The 17385-nt window shown below is 53.5% G+C and overlaps 1 protein-coding gene across 1 annotated transcript; it reads right to left on the bottom strand.

The window, feature by feature from the left end:
- Positions 1-483: 483 nt before the first annotated feature.
- On the bottom strand, positions 484-10995 carry APCDD1L (APC down-regulated 1 like). The gene is made up of 5 exons (XM_044262576.1): positions 10969-10995; positions 10535-10742; positions 9329-9467; positions 5890-6442; positions 484-1251 (listed from the first exon to the last, which is right to left on the bottom strand). The coding sequence occupies exons 1-5, from the start codon at positions 10993-10995 to the stop codon at positions 484-486; spliced, it is 1695 nt and encodes a 564-aa protein (XP_044118511.1).
- Positions 10996-17385: the final 6390 nt, after the last annotated feature.

Below are 17385 nucleotides of genomic sequence, written 5' to 3'. Positions count from 1 at the left end.
GCCAAGCACCGAAAGCCCGAAGCAGCATCTTTAATTCATAGCCCTGGTTTGAGTTTGTATTGCTAAATTCAAACTAATAATCTTTAAAATAAGAATCCACAGGCTCAGCAGAGCGGCGGTGGCCTCCCCGTGCAGGGCCTCGCTCCCGTTCCAAAAACGCCAAGGACGGGGTGGGAGAAGGGGCTGCTGTCCTCCAACCGCCCCGGAAAACCAGGAGCTCGCATTTAGAGCCGCAGAGCCCTGGCCATGGCCACGCCCAGGTGCACGGCCAGCCCTCAAGGGCAGACCTTGCAGGTGCCGTGGGACTCGGGGGCTGAGCACTGTGGGGCCCAAGGCTGGTGGACAGCAGTGGGCGGGGAGGATCCACAGCCGAGCGGAGGGTAGAGCGGGCCCTTCTCTCCGACGGAAGAGGAGTCTGCGCCCGGAGGGAGGCCACGGGGCCCCGAGTGTCCCAAGTGGCGGTCTAGAGCTCAGAGACCGATTTCAGAGCCCCTTGAGGAAGGCCAGCCCTAGAGCCAGGGGCAGGACTGGGAGAGGGGCCGCTGGAGGACACGGGCCCCCACCACGGAAGGGCTTCGGCTGAGGTCTGTGCTGCAGGGGTCCAGACACCGCCTCGGCCACCCCGTCGCAGAGCACCAGGGGCGCTTGGTAGGACGTGGGGCGCTTCTCCGGGGTGTCGGGACTTGACCCGTCCGTGGGCCTTTGTCCGATGAAGAGCAGACTTTGCCCGAGGGGGTCTAGCTCCATCTTGAAAAGCTCGTACTCCACGTGGGGGAGTCTGATGCCCAGCGGAAGACACCCGTTGGTGGCTGTGACGTCCCGCTCGGTTCCCAGGGACCAGGCCCCCGGGCCCCCGCAGCTGCTCGGTTCAGAGAAGTTGAGCATGGCCGTGGTGACCTGGTCCATGGGAGTCACTCGGGCCCGGGTGACCTGAAACACCAGTTCGGTGCCGCCGAGGACCTTGCTGGAGGGCCTGCCCCTGGTGTAGTGGCCCGCGGCGTAGACCGTGAAGGTGGGCTGGCGGCAGGCGGGGTCTGAGAAGTGGCGATAATACCCTTCCCAGGAGCGGTTGTGCCCGTGGAAGGTGAAGAGCCTGGTGAGGAAGAGCACGGCGGGGCGCACCTCGCACCCGGGGCTGACCCACCGGCCCCCCAGGCGCAGGGGCAGGGCCGCCTGGGGGGGCAGCACGGGCGGGTGGTGCTCGTCAGAGCGCGCGATGAGGCTGCACGCCGGGCAGGGGCGGGCGTGGTGCTGTCAGGAGACAAACAGAAACAGGACAGCGATCGTCCAAGCTGCGGTAGCAGTCGGGGTGCGGCCGGGGGTGGGGGTATTGCGGGGTCCCGCCCGTGGGTCACTCCCTGCCTCCCACCGCAGTGGCCACTTTGCTCTTGTTGGATCTCAGGGAACCCCTCCCTCTTCTGGGCCTGTGCACCTGCTGGCCCTCTACCTGGAAATCCCCCCACATGGTGTCTGGTGGGCTCCTTCTGGTCTGGGTCTTGGCTCAATGAGGTCTTAGCAAGAGCTCTGCAGATCACGGACCTGTCCCTTCCCGCCTCCTCTTCTGTCCATCCCTCTGCCTCGCTGGATGGTAGGCTCCCCAAGCCGGGAGGCCCCTGTGGCTACTTCTCCCAGCCCCTGGGCCTGGCACAGGGCCTAGCTCATAGTAACCCCATGCTGATGGGATGAATGGGTGGATGGATGAAGGAGAAAGGCCTTGGGGTTTGGAAGGGACCTTTTCCACGCCTATCTTGCTTGGTCCTGGGATTCGACTGTTCAAGTTTATCTCCCTTCTCCTGGTCCACTGTGACTCCCCCTTCCCCTGAGCCCAAGCGCCAGGTGTTGGGCTCAGCCCTCCTCAGGCAGGTGTTACGTGTCCGGGCGGAAGATGCCGGGCTTCAGTGGGCCTGGCAGCCTGCCACGTCTCCAGCCCGAAGTGGTGGACACAGGCTAGAACGTGCCTCCTGGTGCCCCTTCCGCATCCCCTCCATACTGAGAGCTTCCGTGCTCTCACAGAGGTGCCTTCCCCACCTTGGGTGGAGAAGAGAGGCTCTTCTAGCTCCAAGAACCTGTCCTGGGGAAGGTGAGCGTTGTTCCCTCACTGCCTTGGAGAGTGCACATGGTAACAGGGACAAAGTCCCATTTAAATACCCCTGCACATGTGCCTGCCCCCGCTAGAGTCTTCCCTGAGGAGGCCGTGGGAAAGAGATGGCGCACAGAGATGTTCACTGTAGTGTTATTTATAATGGGGGAAACCAGCCGCCCTCCAGTGGCCAGCTGGACCTTGGTCCCTGTTGTCCCAGGCTGTGCATTGCTTTGCCTTCTCTGTGGCCTTATTTACAGTTGTCCGTGCTTTCCGGAGTCATGGAGCTGGGCTCACCATGAAGCAAGACAACGGGGAACAGATACCAAACCAAAGTGTGTGGGCGTAGTCAGTCTGCATTTTGGAGGGAAAAAGCTCAACGGAGGCCAAAAAGGAACCAGATAGAGACACCTTGGTGTGGTTTTTTTGTTTTGTTTGTTTTTGTTTTGTTTTGTGTTTTGAAAGGGTGCTCTTGCCCAGAGTTCAGTCCAGAGCATCACTCTGAAAGGTAAAAGCCCTGGGAACAATGGCTTGTCTAAGCAAGGTTGATGTGGGAACTAGCAGGCGTCCCCTGCTTTTGCCATTCGAGAAGGAAACCTCAGGCCAGGGGCGCAGGCAGGACGGCAAGGGCAAAGGGGGGGCATTTGGAGAGCCCAGCCTGGAAACAGCTCCGTTATTTCTTTTCCTTGCAAAAAACAAAAGATTTCTGCAGATTGCTGTTGGGTGAGTTTTATGCCAGACAAGTGGCGTTCAGGACTTTTTGTCTAGAAAGGAACTATCAGAGGACTAAGAAACTATTTGTTTTCTTTTTCAGTTTGTCACATATTCAGCTCTTATTTGTGTCTGTGATAAACCTAAACTGCCTTGATTTCCATAATATGGAAGATTATATTATTTTTGGTTTGGGGGATTTTGACTCGAGGACAGAAGCCTCGAAGGCACTTGGAAATGCTAGTAAATGGGTCCAAAAGTGTGATGGGAAGAAATGAGCCGGCTGGGTGGTAAGCTGGAGTGCTGGTAATTGGAAGTCCGGCTGATCGGAGTCTAATTTAGGCATTTTAACCCACATTCCGACTGTTGTCACGCTGATGTGTATTGACAGAGCAGAAAGCCTTACATCAAAATAATACCAGGGCTGCCTTCCCCGCCTCGCCCTCTCCTGCAGGCAGGACATTTGAGATCCTAGTTGGTCGTTGGGGCAGGGCAAGTGGCTTTCTGCATAACAGAAACAAACTGAGAGCTAGTGAGCCATTCAGGTGAGAGATGCGAGAACAGGCATCTCCTCCTCCGATGGGTTCGAAGGGGATGAAAAACGAAGACCCCTTCTGGCGTCATTCTGCAGGGATCCGGAGATGCATGTGTTAATAAGCAAGGCCCCAGCCAGCAGAATTCACACTTGCGCGGGAGCCAAACTCTTACTGGTTCAAACCTGTTACATAAAGTTATTTCTCGAACAGCACATAACAGTTTCTAATTAACCCCCAGAGGTGACACCAGGCTTAGATGATTTTGGTTGAGTGTTGGCTGATTGATTAGGATTCTACATCCAGGCAATGAATTTGGGGATCAAATTGGTTTTAAATTAACTTCTAAAAATGTTCATGTTTACCATCTGGTTTGGGTCATGGACAAGGCTCAGACCCTGGAGAGCATAAGGTAACGACTGATTCGTTACTTGGAGGTTTATATGCAGCATTTTCTTCTTTGAAATTGTGTGTCTCTCTCTCTCTCCTTTTTTTTTTTTCCCCGGGTGGGGCGGGGGCAGTTGCTGAGCAGGTATTTAATTTAATGTGCGCACATCTGGCTCTGCTCGTCTCTGCCCACTTTCCTGCTCTGCGCCATCACGGGCTGGGCTGCGTCAGCCGCGCTGGCTGGTGAGGCAGCAGGAGCGCAGAGGTCTCCAGCCCCACAGCCCTGCCTGGGGAGACAGGACAACTGTCATCTGCTGTGCCCCAGGGGGCCATCCTGTCCATGTTCTGAGCAGTTTGCCCTCCTAATGGGGAGGGGGGTTGTCTGTCATCCCCCCACTGCCGGCACCTTCTCCTAAGTAGGATTAACGTCAGACCTGCCTAGAACACTGGTTGCCAAAAAGAGCATAATTTTGAGGTCATGGAAATAACTCAGGCTGATTTTCTGATTATGAGGATTTCTGTGCTTCTTCTCTGCTCCCCAGAGGAGGGGGTGGGAGAGGAGAAGAGGGCAGCGGGGCTCATCCCTAGGACGCTTCTTTGGGGTCCTTTGACAAGTAGCTGCTCCCAGAGGTGAGAAATTGCCCATCTGGTTTAGTTCTTTGAGTACTGAGTACACAGTAGGCACTCAATACTTGCTGAATGACCTGAGGGTTGCCCAAGGGCTCACTTGATAGGGGCTCCTGAACTCATGCCTCCAGTCTCTTCATTCTCACTTTTGAAAAATATTCCTGGGTTACCTAGTAGAGACATCTCCTCATGGCATCCTACCTTGACTTCAAGTTTCAAGAAACTCCAACTGATAAAAGTTAACTTGTAATTGTGGGTGTAGGCAAGGGAGCCCTGCAATTTCTGGAACCTCTGGCTTTGTTTCCTGTCTCCTAGTAACAATGTTGCAGATACTGGGAACATATTTGCGCTCAATTAGGGAGAATAAAGGTTCCTGTGTCACAAATTAATGCTGTAAGACTTGGGTAGCTGTTTTAATAGAATTGGTTTCTGTTTAAATTCGCTATTTGATGCTTCTGCAAACATTTTCCTGGGGGTGGGGGTGGTGTGGTGGTCCCAAGTCTTCAACCAGCTGCACTGGAGAAGTCCTGAGCCTTCATGCCTCGAGGGCCAGGCTCTATGCCACGTGCCCAGAGTACATCTCACACATGTGAAGAGCAGATTCTTTCTGCCTGTGTGCTCGTCAGGCAGAGAAGGGCTACCAGGTCTCCCCCAAATGGGGGCAGTGTGCTGTGATCACTTAATTTAAAATCTAGGTTAAGGACCTCAAGTGAAATTCACACTGGAGCTGGGTTAGGGGAAGTACATCTCCCCTCACAGGACGGCCTTCTGCCCAGAGGACAGTCCGTGGGCCATCTGGGAGCCTGTTGGAAATGCAGAGTCCTAGGCCCCACCCCAGACCCCCCAGGACCTGACTCTGCATTCTCAGAAGATGCCCAGGTAATGGCATCTTGAGAACAGGGGCTGAGGAGTGCTGCTTTACCCGGCATTAGTGTAAATGGGTACACTCAGCATCTCTGGCTCCAGACACCAAACAGGTGCACGTGGGGCTCTTGGGGTCACCTTCTCTGGGTTCTGTGGCCATCCAGCAGAGCCCTGGAGGAGGGACTGACCTCTCCTGCATTCATTCACTAAGCTTTATTGGCCCCCACTGTGTGCCAGACCCTGGGCCGTGTGCAGGGACCCAGGAGAGGACAGAGCCCCACCCATGCAGAGTCTACTGCTAGAGAAGGTGGCAATTAACAAGTCAACCAACCATGCAGCCCCGGGAAGCTGAGTGCTGGAAAATGTGCAGAGTGGGCATTGGTGGGGACAGCTGATCTGAGAACGGAGACACACTTGCCCAAGTGCCCAGCACAAGCAGAAGAGGACCCTGTGGGGACCACAAGAAGGATGTCAGGAGGACCAGGCACAGACAAGCTGAGCAGCGGTTCCTTTGGAAAAAGCCAGCCCTGTACAGACCTGTCTCAAGCAGAGGGAACAGCATGTGCAAATGCCCTGAGGCCAGCAGGCCAGCAAGGGGGTACGGAGAGGGTCTGAGGCAGGGACTAGACCGTAGAGGGCCCGCTGGGTTGGGGCCCAGAGCTCGCCCTCCCAGGGCCCCAGACTCACCAGGGCACTCTGCAGCGGGCGCTGGTAGCCCGTGGGCCGGTAGTGCCACCTCTCCCCTCGGTCGGTGTGGATGTCCCCCAGGTAGAGCTCCTCCACCAGCCGGGGCCCAGCCCGAGCCTGCGGTTGCAGGTGCCGCAGCATGCGGACCAGGCTGAGCTCGTGCATGGTGAAGCCCAGGGCTTCTGTGCAGTCCTGCTTGGCCCGGGCGCTCAGCAGCTCGTACAGGGCCCCGGGCAGCCAGGCCCGGGCTGGGGGCAGCCGCCGGGCACAGTCCTGGCCCACCCGGGTCTGGTTGAGACTCCCGGTGACATCGAGCAGGCCATGGCGGCTGTGAAAGACGATGCCCACCTTGTGCAGGTGGTAGTCGGCCTCAGTGGCCCCTCTGGTGACCCAGGAGGCCCGGCGCAGGCGGACTTTGCCCTTGATGAGCAGGGAGTGGGCAGGCTCCCGGCAGAAAGGGTCCCTGTAGTAGAACTGGTAGGCTCGGAAGAGGCGGTTAGGGTAGAAGGTGTAGGAGCGGGTGAGGAACTCCGGTCCCGGGCGCACCTCACAGCTGTCAGAGAGAGAGAGAGAGAGAGACAGGTGTTGGGCAGAGCAGGAAGACCCTACATGGTGAGCCCCTCTCCCTCCAGGCTGGACTCTGCTCCCACAGCCTCTATTTCAGACCTCAGTCCAGAGCTGGGCCCTGACAAGCCTCGGTTTCCCTAATTGGTCTCAGCCACCCCCTTTGGGGCCGAGGGCCTTTCACTTGCCTTGTGGCCTCCACAAAAGCCTCCTTCTGCTTCCTCCAATCCTAACTGCCCCCTTTAGCTGTCACCCTCCCTCACGGCATGGGTCCTCATACCTGTGGATACCAAGGTATACTTGGGCCTCTTGTGGCCCAAGAAGTACACAGACTCTGCAGCCAGAGGACCCAGGTTCAAATCCCATTCCTGTCCCTCAGCGGCTGGGGTAATGCCCAGCTCCTTCCTCTGTGACACGGAGGCATCAGACCCACAGTCAGGGTCTCCAGGAAACATGAAGAATGTGGTGGTGCCCAGGAGGTGCCTAGGAAACGGGCTCTTTTGCATTATTTGGGGGGCCCTATTCCATGAGCCCCAGCAGGCAGTGGCCTCCCTGTTCTTGCCCCAGTAGATCCTCGGCCCCTGGCTCAGAGCAGACCCTCCCCGGGGCCTCATGGAGGGAATCGTGGCTAATGCGCAGTCATTTCCGGTCTCCCCTTCGGTCGGTTGACTTCCCTGACCAAGTTCCATTCGTGCCTGTGACGGGTTTGTCGATCTAAACCAGGGATCACCAAACTTTTTCTGTAAAGGGTCAGGTAACAAGTATTTCTGTTTGGGTGCGTGAGCTGGTCTCTCACGCTAAAGCAGCCAGGGACAATAAGTAAATGGGGTGAGGTGGGGCATAGCTGTGTGCCAATAAAACTTTATTTACAAAACAGGTGGTGGGCCAGACCTGGCCCCCAGGATCACTTCTGCTGGTGGTAAAGCAAGCACGTGGGGTTGGGCACAAAGGGAAGCTGAATGACTCCCAGATCCACGGCCACAGCCGGGTTTGGGGGAAGGAGAGCCTCTGAGTCTGCGTTGAGGGCACAGACAGGGGGGCGGCTGGGTGAGTTCTAGGGGGAAACAGGGGGCAGGGCCCTCTTCGCACACTGCTGTGAACTCTCGTAGTAGTTTTCATAGCAAGACGGATGGAGCGAAAGAAACGTGTTCTTACCCAGCACGAAAACAGTTCCTTTTTCTTTTCTTCCAATCTTTCTGATTATGTTAAGGAGAAAGTCTCTGTTGGAGCTAACGTGTCTGTAACGCCAACCTCCCTTCTCTCCCCAAGAAAACGGACTCAGGGCCCAAGGCAGGCAACGAATCTAGTGAGAATCTAATTATGTTGTTTTGTTTTCATTGACTTTCTTTTTTACAGTTACCTCCTATTTATGGCAGGTGGTTCTGCCCTCCCTCTCCGGGATGATACTACGCTTCCTTTAAAAATAATTGCAGTACGCTGTAAATGTGTACAGTTTACTGTTTACCAATTATGCCCCAATAAAGCTGGAAAAATAAATGAATATATTTAGGTAAACGAAAGCAAGCTGGTGTAAAAAAAAAAGTGGTAAAGAATCGCCAGTACAGGAGGTTGTTGAAGACGGAGGGATGTGACTCACACACATGAGCGGGGAGCCAAAGTCCTGTTCTCACCTGCGTCTCGGACAGGGCTGGGGCAAGAGATTTGCCTAACGGGACGCAGCAGGTCACAGTGAACAACCTCAGTGGGCCCCAGACTCTAGACCATTCCCTGCATTGCCTCCAGGAAGCAGCAAAGCCTGTGTGGAGAACATGAGGAGGAACTTTCTAGGAAGACAGTTCTAGAAGTTTCTAGAAGAACTGTCCTGGAACACTGTTATCTCAGGGCAAAAGGAGCCTGGATCCAGTTCTGACCTTCCCCACAGCCCAGTTCTGTCTTGGGGTGACCCACACCAGTGGCGCCTGGATCTCACCTGGACTGTGGAGTCAGGATGGGGACAGAGCCTGGGAATGCATCCAAAGTGGCTTAGTAGTGCTCACGTCCCCTCCCTCACTAACAGAGTGCTAACAGATGTTTGGCAGTTGAGTTTCTCCCTGACCCCAGGAGGTACATGGAGGACGTGGAGAGGCCAGTCCCTGACTGCAGAATAGGACTAGCCCCCAGGGGGTGGCGGGGGAGGAAAGGATGTACTAGGTGTGGAGGAGGCCACGGCCGCCCTTCTCCCTCTCCTTAGACAGACTTAGACAGCTGTAGTAGCGTCTGTGCCCCATGGATGAGGGTTAGAGCACAAATCCCATTGCCCGAAACAGCTAACAGGGCCTCTGAAATGTCAGGCAAGCCTGTCCGGTTAGGAAGAAAATTCGACAGACAAGCAGGATGCCTGGGCCCTCTCCACCCTCTCCTCTGCCTCGTCCTGTCTCAGGAGCTTTGCACCAGCTTCTCCCTCTGCCTGGCTCCTCCCCTGGGTCTCTGGATGGCTGATTCTTCTTTCAGCTCTCAGCGGAACATTGCCACCTCTGAGAAGCCCCCCCGGGTTGCTGGCTCTCACATCCGTGGCTCCATGTCCTTCGTGGCAGAGCTTAGCCCCATCTCAGGTTCACCACACTTACTTTTGGGTCCGCATGTCTGCTGCCTGTCCCCACAGTGGCTCCCCCATTTCTACTGGGCACTCAGTAAGTCCTGTAGCCTGGGTGCTCAGTATGTCGCACACATGGATTTCATCCATGGCTGCGTGCGACTGGGACATGTTCCGCCCACCAGGCTCGTACTGTGGAGGGGGGTCAGCAGGGCCACACGTTTGGCAGGTAGCAGGCGTCTTGGACGACCGGTTGAATCGGGTTGTGTGGACACTGAGGCCCAGAGTGGGTGCAGTCTCCCTGCCCGGGGGCCTGTGATCAGGGTGACCTCAGGGTCTTACCCGGTAGAGACCCAGGGCCCGTTGAGGCGTGGGGGCAGCAGCACAGTGACGGGGGCTCTGCTGGGCGCGGGCTGTTGGCAGCGGGGTTCCCAGTGTAGACGGCCACCCCCGGCAGTCCCAGTCGCCTCTGTGGTGCGGGCTGCAAAGCAGACAGAGAGGAGTTAGGGGTCCTGACGTGCTCCAGAGACTCTGCCTGCCCTCCCCAGCCATCCTGGGCCACAGCGGGGTCAGAGGCCAGCCGGGGTCTGCCGCCCCCTGCGCCGTGGCCCTGCCCCGGGCATCCAGCTCCGCCTCAGCCACACCTGAGTCTGGGTGCCTGGGTCAGCGCCTGGAGTTGTCAGCCGCGTCTCCACCATGGAGGGGCACGACCCCAGGCTCCTGAGCTGCTGTGCAGCCAGGCACTGACATGTGGTGACTGAAGGACTCCACACTCCGGGACAAGGGGCCTCTAGACTCAGCCCAAGGTGCTGGGGCAGTGGGACTCCTCCCCGCCCCCCACCGCCCCAGAGAGCCTAGGTTCTCCTTGACCTCTGCCCGGCGGAACAGACCAGAACTGCCGCCAGCCTCTGGAGGCCGCTCGTGGAACGGTCCCTCCTTGGTGCCAGGCCCGTGTGCTGCCCGCCTGTGCAGCACGGGCCCCAGGCCCACACCTGGCCCTTAGCAGGTGCCCGGGAAGCATGTGGTGGGTAGCGGGGCTGATGTGTGCAGCTGGCAGGGGGCGGGGGCAGGGAGGACTCAGAGGCACAGGGAGGACGGCCGTGAGCAGCCGGGGCCTCACACCCTCCTGAGTGACCCCACATGTGCTCATCTCATGGAGACAAGCCAGGCGCAGCCTTGGGAGTGCGCCCGGTCTCTTCTACGTGATGCCCCAAGGCGAGAGCACCAGGGCCTTCAGCTGCTAAAGAGCAGCGATTTCCCCAGAAACCGTCATCTCCACTCAGAGGGCTGGGCTTGACAGAGCCCAGATGGCGGGATGTGTGGGAAGCCTGGCGGCCAGCGAGGTCCAAATATTACAGCAACAGGCTGTCCTGAGGGACGGCCTCGACCTCCTGGCTGCCCCTGCCGCAGGCCTGCCAAAGACGCTTCCTCCCGCCGAGCCTGTGGGCCAAGTGCTCGGGGGCCGGCTTGGTGACACAGGCCCAGAGGGGCCCCGGGGGGGCGCCCAGGAAGCCTTGTGGGCTGCATGGAGAAGCACGTGAAAGGTACACTCTGCCCCCTTCTCCACCGCACACCGCAGCTTCCCGGCGCCACCAGAGAAGGCCTGGGGAGGCGTGAGGTCCCCACACTGTCCCTCGGCAGCTGTCTGATGGGGCGGGTGGCCCCAGACAGCTTCTCCGAAAAATGAGGCAGAGTAGATCCCTCCCCTCCTGGAGGCCCGGAGGCTCCTGTGGAGACTCATCGGGTCCCCAGAGACCTACAGACACAGGGAAAGCGCAGGTGGGACCTGCCACAGCAGGGACGGCAGCCACTGGTCCTGTAAACCGTGTATCCATCCCACGGGTTTTAGCGGCTGCCTGATCTTCGCGACGACACTTGGAGACGGCCGTGAGCGTTCGTTTCCTTTCTGGGACAGAGAGACAGCCTGGGGGACCCCAGATGCTACTCAGATGTGACAAAGGACAAAGCTCAGATGGTCAGACCGTCCTGATGGTTCCACCGTTGGCCATCTTCCGTCACAGCCAGGGGGAAGGGGCTTTTTTGAAGACTTGTGGGGGATGAATTTGCTGAATGAATGAATGAATGAATGAATGAATGAATGGGCAAGCGTGCATTCATGCACGTGACGTGCTGGTGCAACTCAGGGTCTTGCTGTATTCCTGCTGTGTCCTCCCTGGCTTTAACCAGCCAAATAGGAGAAACGAAAACCACCAGCCAGTCAGCCGGGGCTGGCCTGGCCCCAGACGACACAGGGCCACTCTGCGGGGAGCTCACGGGGAGCACGTGGCAAGGGGAGTCTTGAGAAAGAAGCTTGCGGGTAGTTCCGCAGTATCTTGGGCACATCTCATTTCTTGAGGACCAGAAGCAGGACCTTGTGGCGTGTGGACAGGCACTGAAATCGGGCCAGATGGCCAGCATGGCCCTGTCAGGGAACCCGAGCCAGGGCCGCCTCCGAGTCAGCTTCTCCAACCTTCTCGTGCTCCTGCAAGCCCCCTCCTTGGGAGACACGGGGTCCCCTGGATTCAGTTCTGCGGGTTCACGCGAACACCATCAGTGTCAAGGAAACCTAGCCGAATGTTTCGATTTGGGGAATGTTGATTCGGAGACGCAGAGGGAAGAAAAGGAGCAAAGGGGTCAGTGTTACTTGCCTGGTTGGAAGATCGAGATGGTATCTCAGAAAAAAAGAGCAAACGGGCTCTGAAAAGTCTATTGACATTGTTTCCACAAAGCTCTGTTTCTTGAGGAAATGTTTTCTGTTGAAAGCACAACAGGCCTTCTCCCCCTGTACTCCCTGAAGCACCGAGAAAGCCCTAGATATTGCTTTTTTGCTTTGAATTCTCAGATGGCATGTTCCTGCGGAGGGTGTTTTCGTCTGTTTTGTTTTTCAGTGTGAAATTAGGATTTAATGAAGTCAGGAGACGACACGAAATCTCGCTGTATCCACAACGGACACACAAAATGCAAAACACAACTGGAGGCCTTTGTGGAAGGACCAGAGCGGAGCCGGCCTTGGCCTCTTGGCCGTTTGCAGAGCTTCAGTTTAAAGGTTGCAAAAATTAAATTAACCAGTTACAAATGAACCCGGGCAAGTTGTTCTGTTGTAGCTTTTGAAGTAGTTTTTTAATTTTTTTCTTTCTCTCCCCTTTTCTTAACCCCCCCCCCAGTTGGCCCCCCTTCCCCGCCCCAAACAGTCTCAGCTAAAGGAACATCTGAAAGCAGATGGTACCGCAGGCCAATTGCACAACTTTTCACAGGGACCTGTTAGACTGAGTTCAAAGCACGGGCCAAATTGATTTTTATCAACCATGGATTTTTAATTAACAGCAGTGTCCACTTACCGCCATCCATTATTTACTGTTTACCCACTAATTAAAAATTATGCTGCTTTTGCACTCGTAAGAGCAGGGACATTTGAAATTAGATAGCCTCGTTCAAATTACCTGCAGAATTACATCCAGAGCGCCCAACTGCTCAGAGCGAGCTTCTGGGGTTTAAAATATGATCTGCTCCAACCTTTACGTGTTACCGTGAGTCAGGATGCCAGAGACAGCCCACACAGGCCCGCCCCGTAGGGAGCCTGCCTGGGATCTTAAGGGGGAAGGATGCTTGATTTTCTCGACTGAGCGCAGACACCCAGCAGGGACCATCTCCAGATCAGCGGCTGCTGAGTCCTTGTAGCCGTCCCAAAGGGAGCGGCCTGTCGGTGCCTTCCATGTGCCATCACGTCTGTGGACCAGCGGGCGTGGTCTCACTACTACCCAGGGCATAGGTTCTGTCCATGCCCCCCTTCTGCAGATGAGGAAACAGGTTCAGAGAGTGGAGATAAGGTGTCCCTTACCCCAGGCAGACGCTTCTTATCCAATGAAAAAATAAATTTTGGTGAAATAAACCCAACGTACAACTCATCGTTTTAACCCTTGTAAAGCCTACAAGTTAAAATTAAAATTCAGTAGCGTGTAGGCCATCCTCAGGCCACGCAGCTCTTACCACTGTCTGGCTCCAGAATGTTCTTATCACCCCAAAAGGAGGCTCTGTACGCATCAGTGGTCACTCTCCATTCTCTCCTCTCAAACCCCAGCAACCACTAATCTGCTTTCTATCCCCGTGGATGGGCCTATTCTGGGTTTTTCCTAGAAATGGCATTACAAATAGGTGCCCTTCTCATATCTAGCCTTTGGAGCACGTCTGTTCGGTGGCTGTGGTGATCCTCATTTTAGAGAGGAAAATGAAGGCTCAGAGAGGTCCACACCCCGCTCCACGAGGAGTGTTTTTTTCAAAGATCATGACAAACATGGGGCCGAGTGAAAAGGGGAGGAGGTGGAGGCAGCAAAACATTAGGTCTTTGGAGGTCATTCTTTTGGGGACAAAAAAGCAACAGAAAAGCAGTCATATCTCCTATCCTAATTGGCTTGCGCCGGGGTCCCAGGAGGTGAGCCCGGTGATTTGGGGGCGGCAGCGAGCACTCAGCTGGCTGGTTTTGCACCGATTTCAGAGGGTGTTAAAAAGCAGCCACAGTTCCCATAGCAAACTTGGGCTGCACGGTCCACATTGCTGAGGACAAGACTGAATTTTAAAAGGGGCTTGGTCTGTGCTTGATTTGAAAATATTAAAGAGTGCTTTACGTGAATAATCCCTAATGAGTAAATGCATAAGTGACTCGTCTATAGCTCGAGGGGCACACAGAACGAGGGGGGACGGGCATGAGGTTCACTCATCACTGCACCCCAGCCATGCAGAAGGGCAGTGGCTGTGTGTCCTAGAGCAGCTCTTTCAAAAGACCACAAGTGGGGTGACCTAAACAACACGACTTCATTCGGTCAGAGCCGGCATACCGGAGGTCTGAAACCAAGGTGTGGGCAGGGCCATGCTCTCCTGAGGCCGTAGGGGAGGATTGTTCTGGTATCTTCTGGCTTCTGATGGCTCCAGCCATTCCTTGGCTTGGAGGTGCATCGCTCTGGGTTCTGTCTCCATCGACACATGGACTTCTTTCCTGTCTTTCCAGCGTCATCCGACACATCCCATCATAGTTCTTTATGGGGTGTTCCTAGGGAAGGACAGGGATGAAACTTTCCTGCCTCAGGGCTGTTGTTCATGCTGTTCCTTGGGCAGAGCACTGTTCCTCTGCTTAGTGCTGTGTTCTCCCTCTGTGCGGAGGTCTGAGGATACATGGCAGCTCCCAGCAGGTTGACATCGGACACTCCCTTCTGCTATTTTCTGCTCCTTTTTGTTCTGTGCGACACTCATTGGAGCTGACAATTATTTTTTTGCTTTCTGTCTTTTATATACTTTTATTTTTTGACTTTTTCCATTTGAAATCATTTCAGACTTACGAAAATGTTGCAAAAGTAATAGAAAGTTCTAGCAAACTTCCCCCAGTTCCCCAAATGTCACTATCACCCACAGACATGGTACTTGATCAAAACTAGGACACTGACATTGGTAAGGTGTTACTAAGTAACCTACAAGCCCTAGGCAGGTTTCACCAACTCCCCTATGAGTTTCTCCTTTTTGGTGTAGGATCCAGTTCAGGATCACACAGCACATTTATTTTTCATGTCTCTAGTCTCCTTTAACCAAGAACTTCCTTGGTCTTTGTCTTTCACAACCTTGACACCTTTTGAAGACCTCTGGCCCTGTATTTTGTAGTGTGTTTCCCAACTTGGGCTTGTCTGATGTTTCTTTATGATTCAATTCAGCTTTTGCCGTTTTGGTAAGAATGCTATGGAGGTGATGTGTGACTCTAAGGACAACATCTCAGGAAGCACACGGTCTCACTTTATCCCAATACTGGTGATGTTCACTTTGGTTAGTTGCTTTAGGAGGTGTCTGCCACGTTTCTCCACACTGTTAAATTACCACATTTCTCTTTGTAATTCACAGTTATCTTATGGGGATAGACTTAGATAATGTAAACGGTTTGTTTCTCATTATACGTTCCCCCCACTAATTTTAGCATCTGTTGATGACCATTGATGATTCTTGCCTACAACAATTATTCCTGCAGTGTTTTCCAAATGGGCGTTCCCGAGTTCCATCATCTTTTCTGAATATACTGATTGGAATTGTGCTGTAAGAAAGCACTTTCTTTTCTCCTACGCATCTCTTTGTTTAATTGTTATTTGCATTAGTATGAACCCAGATATATATATTTTATAGGTTATGACCCTTTGCTATCATCTATTCATTTTGTTGCTGAATTGTCCCTGACTTGGTCTTTAGGCGATCATTCAACTTAGCTCTTATGTAACTTCCTACATGACTTTGTCATTTTTGTGAGCACTTCCTTATTTTCTGGTACTGAAAGACCTTCTAGGCTCATTGCTCTGGAATCAACCATTTCTTCAAGCAATCCTGGTTCTTTTTCTTCTTTTGGAGGATGGTGTTTAGAAACCAAGATCTGGGGGCTAGGTGTGCTCACTGCTGCTGGGGTGTCCCTCTAGGTTCCTCAATTTTTTCCTTCCTTCCTTCCTTCCTTCCTCCCTTCCTTCCTTCCTTCGTTCCTTCCTTCCTTCCTTCCCCTCTCTCTGCCTTTCTTTCTTTTCTTTTTTCTTTCTTTTCCTTTCCTTTCATTTCCTTCCTTCCTTCCCTCTCTCCCTCTCTTTCTTTTTTTTTCTTCTCTTTCCCTTTCTTTCTTTCCCTTTCCTCTTTTCTTCCTTCCTTTCTCTCATTGTCTTCCCACTAATCTGCCTGTTCATGAGGACAGGTCTTTATTTCTCTTGTTTTCTGCTGATTCTTCAGCACCTAGCATAGTGCCTGATGGATGCTCAATTCATATTTTTTGTCATGGCATGAAAGCACTTAGAATAATATCTGTACATTGTAAGTGCTCAATAAACATTAGGTATAATTGCACCTTTAGTTGAATGAATGAATGAATGAATGACTTGTGCACCAGAAGACTGATGCACGTGAGCTCCTTGTTGACACTTCTCCCACCCTTTGGGGTTTCTTCTCTTAAAAATCACTGGTAATTTCCATTATGTGTGTGGCTATTAGAGTCAGGCTTATTAGAGAAAGGCTTATTAGTCAGGCTATTAGAGAAAGAGAAGGCTTATAGTTGTTGGGATAACTAACAGCCTGGCTAAGGGTGGAAGGATGGTTATAAGGGAGTTCCCAGCAGGCTGGGGATCTTGGATGAACCAAGAAAATAGAGAAGAAAGAGAAGTAGGTGGAGATATAAGTGTGGGCATTGAATTCTGCTGAGAGCTTTGAGGACAGGCTGGATCCAGCACCAGGACCTGATGCCAGGTACTTTGCTCAAAAGCCTTTGTTGAACCTTGGAGCCCACCCCAGCTAAACCAGGACCCTGCTGTGGTTGCACACCCCAGGGAAGGCTCCATCTAGCTCCTGGCACTGTTCAGTATAAACAGAATGGAAGTCACAAATGCGAGCCATGGGATTTTACATTTTCTAGTAGCCATGTTAAAACAGCTAAAAGGTAACAGGTGAGATTAAATTTAATGATATTTTGTTCAGCCCCAAATACTGTGTTTTAACATGTAGTAAGTATGAAAACAATTAAGATAAATGCTTTTTCTTCATAAAAGACTTGGAAATGAGGTGTGTATTGACAGTCTTGACACAACTCAATTTAGACTGACTGCCTTTCAGGGGCTTGGGTCCACATGTGGCTGGTGGCTGCCGTCCTGGGCAGCCTAGCTCTGGCTCAGGCATGGAGTGTGTGTGCCCCCATTTTGTGGTATTGGAGTTTTTCAAGCTGGTTTCTGAAGACCACTGGCATCTGAGGGGGGAGCAGAGGGGAAACCTAGTGAGTGGAGCTCTAGCCCCACCCCCAGCTTTAGCCCAAGTAGCCCCTTGTTTATATAGTGGGATGCTGATTAAAAGATCTGCTTTGGGGGAAAAAAATAAAGTGTTCTCTTGCTTTAAAAAAAAGTCTGAAATCCTCTGGTTTATTTCAAAATCCTCAGCTTGAGGTAATTCACCTAGAATGTTTGGACTTGGAAGCTTATGCACATTTTAAATGAAAATCCCCCCCAGAAAAGAACCTCTCTTGATTAGAGGTGACTGCCCTTTACAGACTGAGATGTGCTGGCGAGTAACGGTGCGCGCCGGCAGCTTGGCCAACAAGCTTCGGAAACCGGCTGTTGAAATGGTGGCCGTCGCTGTGTTGTGCTTTCCAATGAAGTCATTGCACAAAAGGCACGCAGAGTTTCCATTTAAACTCCCCCGAGAAGACTACAGATCGTCATGCTACGACAGTACCAGGCAATCGCAGAAATATGAAGACAAACTCAGAATCCTAAGGAGTCTAAACTTCCCTTTTGGTGTGGATGGCTGCTCTTTGGATCCCTTCTATGTCCCTCATTTGGCCGTAACTGAAACTCATCATCCATCTAATCCTAGGCCTTCGTGTTCAAGGCCGAGTGCTGGGGCGGGGG

This window comes from Neovison vison, chromosome 8 (assembly GCF_020171115.1).
Source record: "Neovison vison isolate M4711 chromosome 8, ASM_NN_V1, whole genome shotgun sequence".
Lineage (NCBI taxonomy): Eukaryota > Metazoa > Chordata > Mammalia > Carnivora > Mustelidae > Neogale > Neogale vison.
The sequence above is the reverse complement of the archived record's forward strand: the minus strand, read 5'-3'. Positions and strand labels throughout refer to the sequence as shown.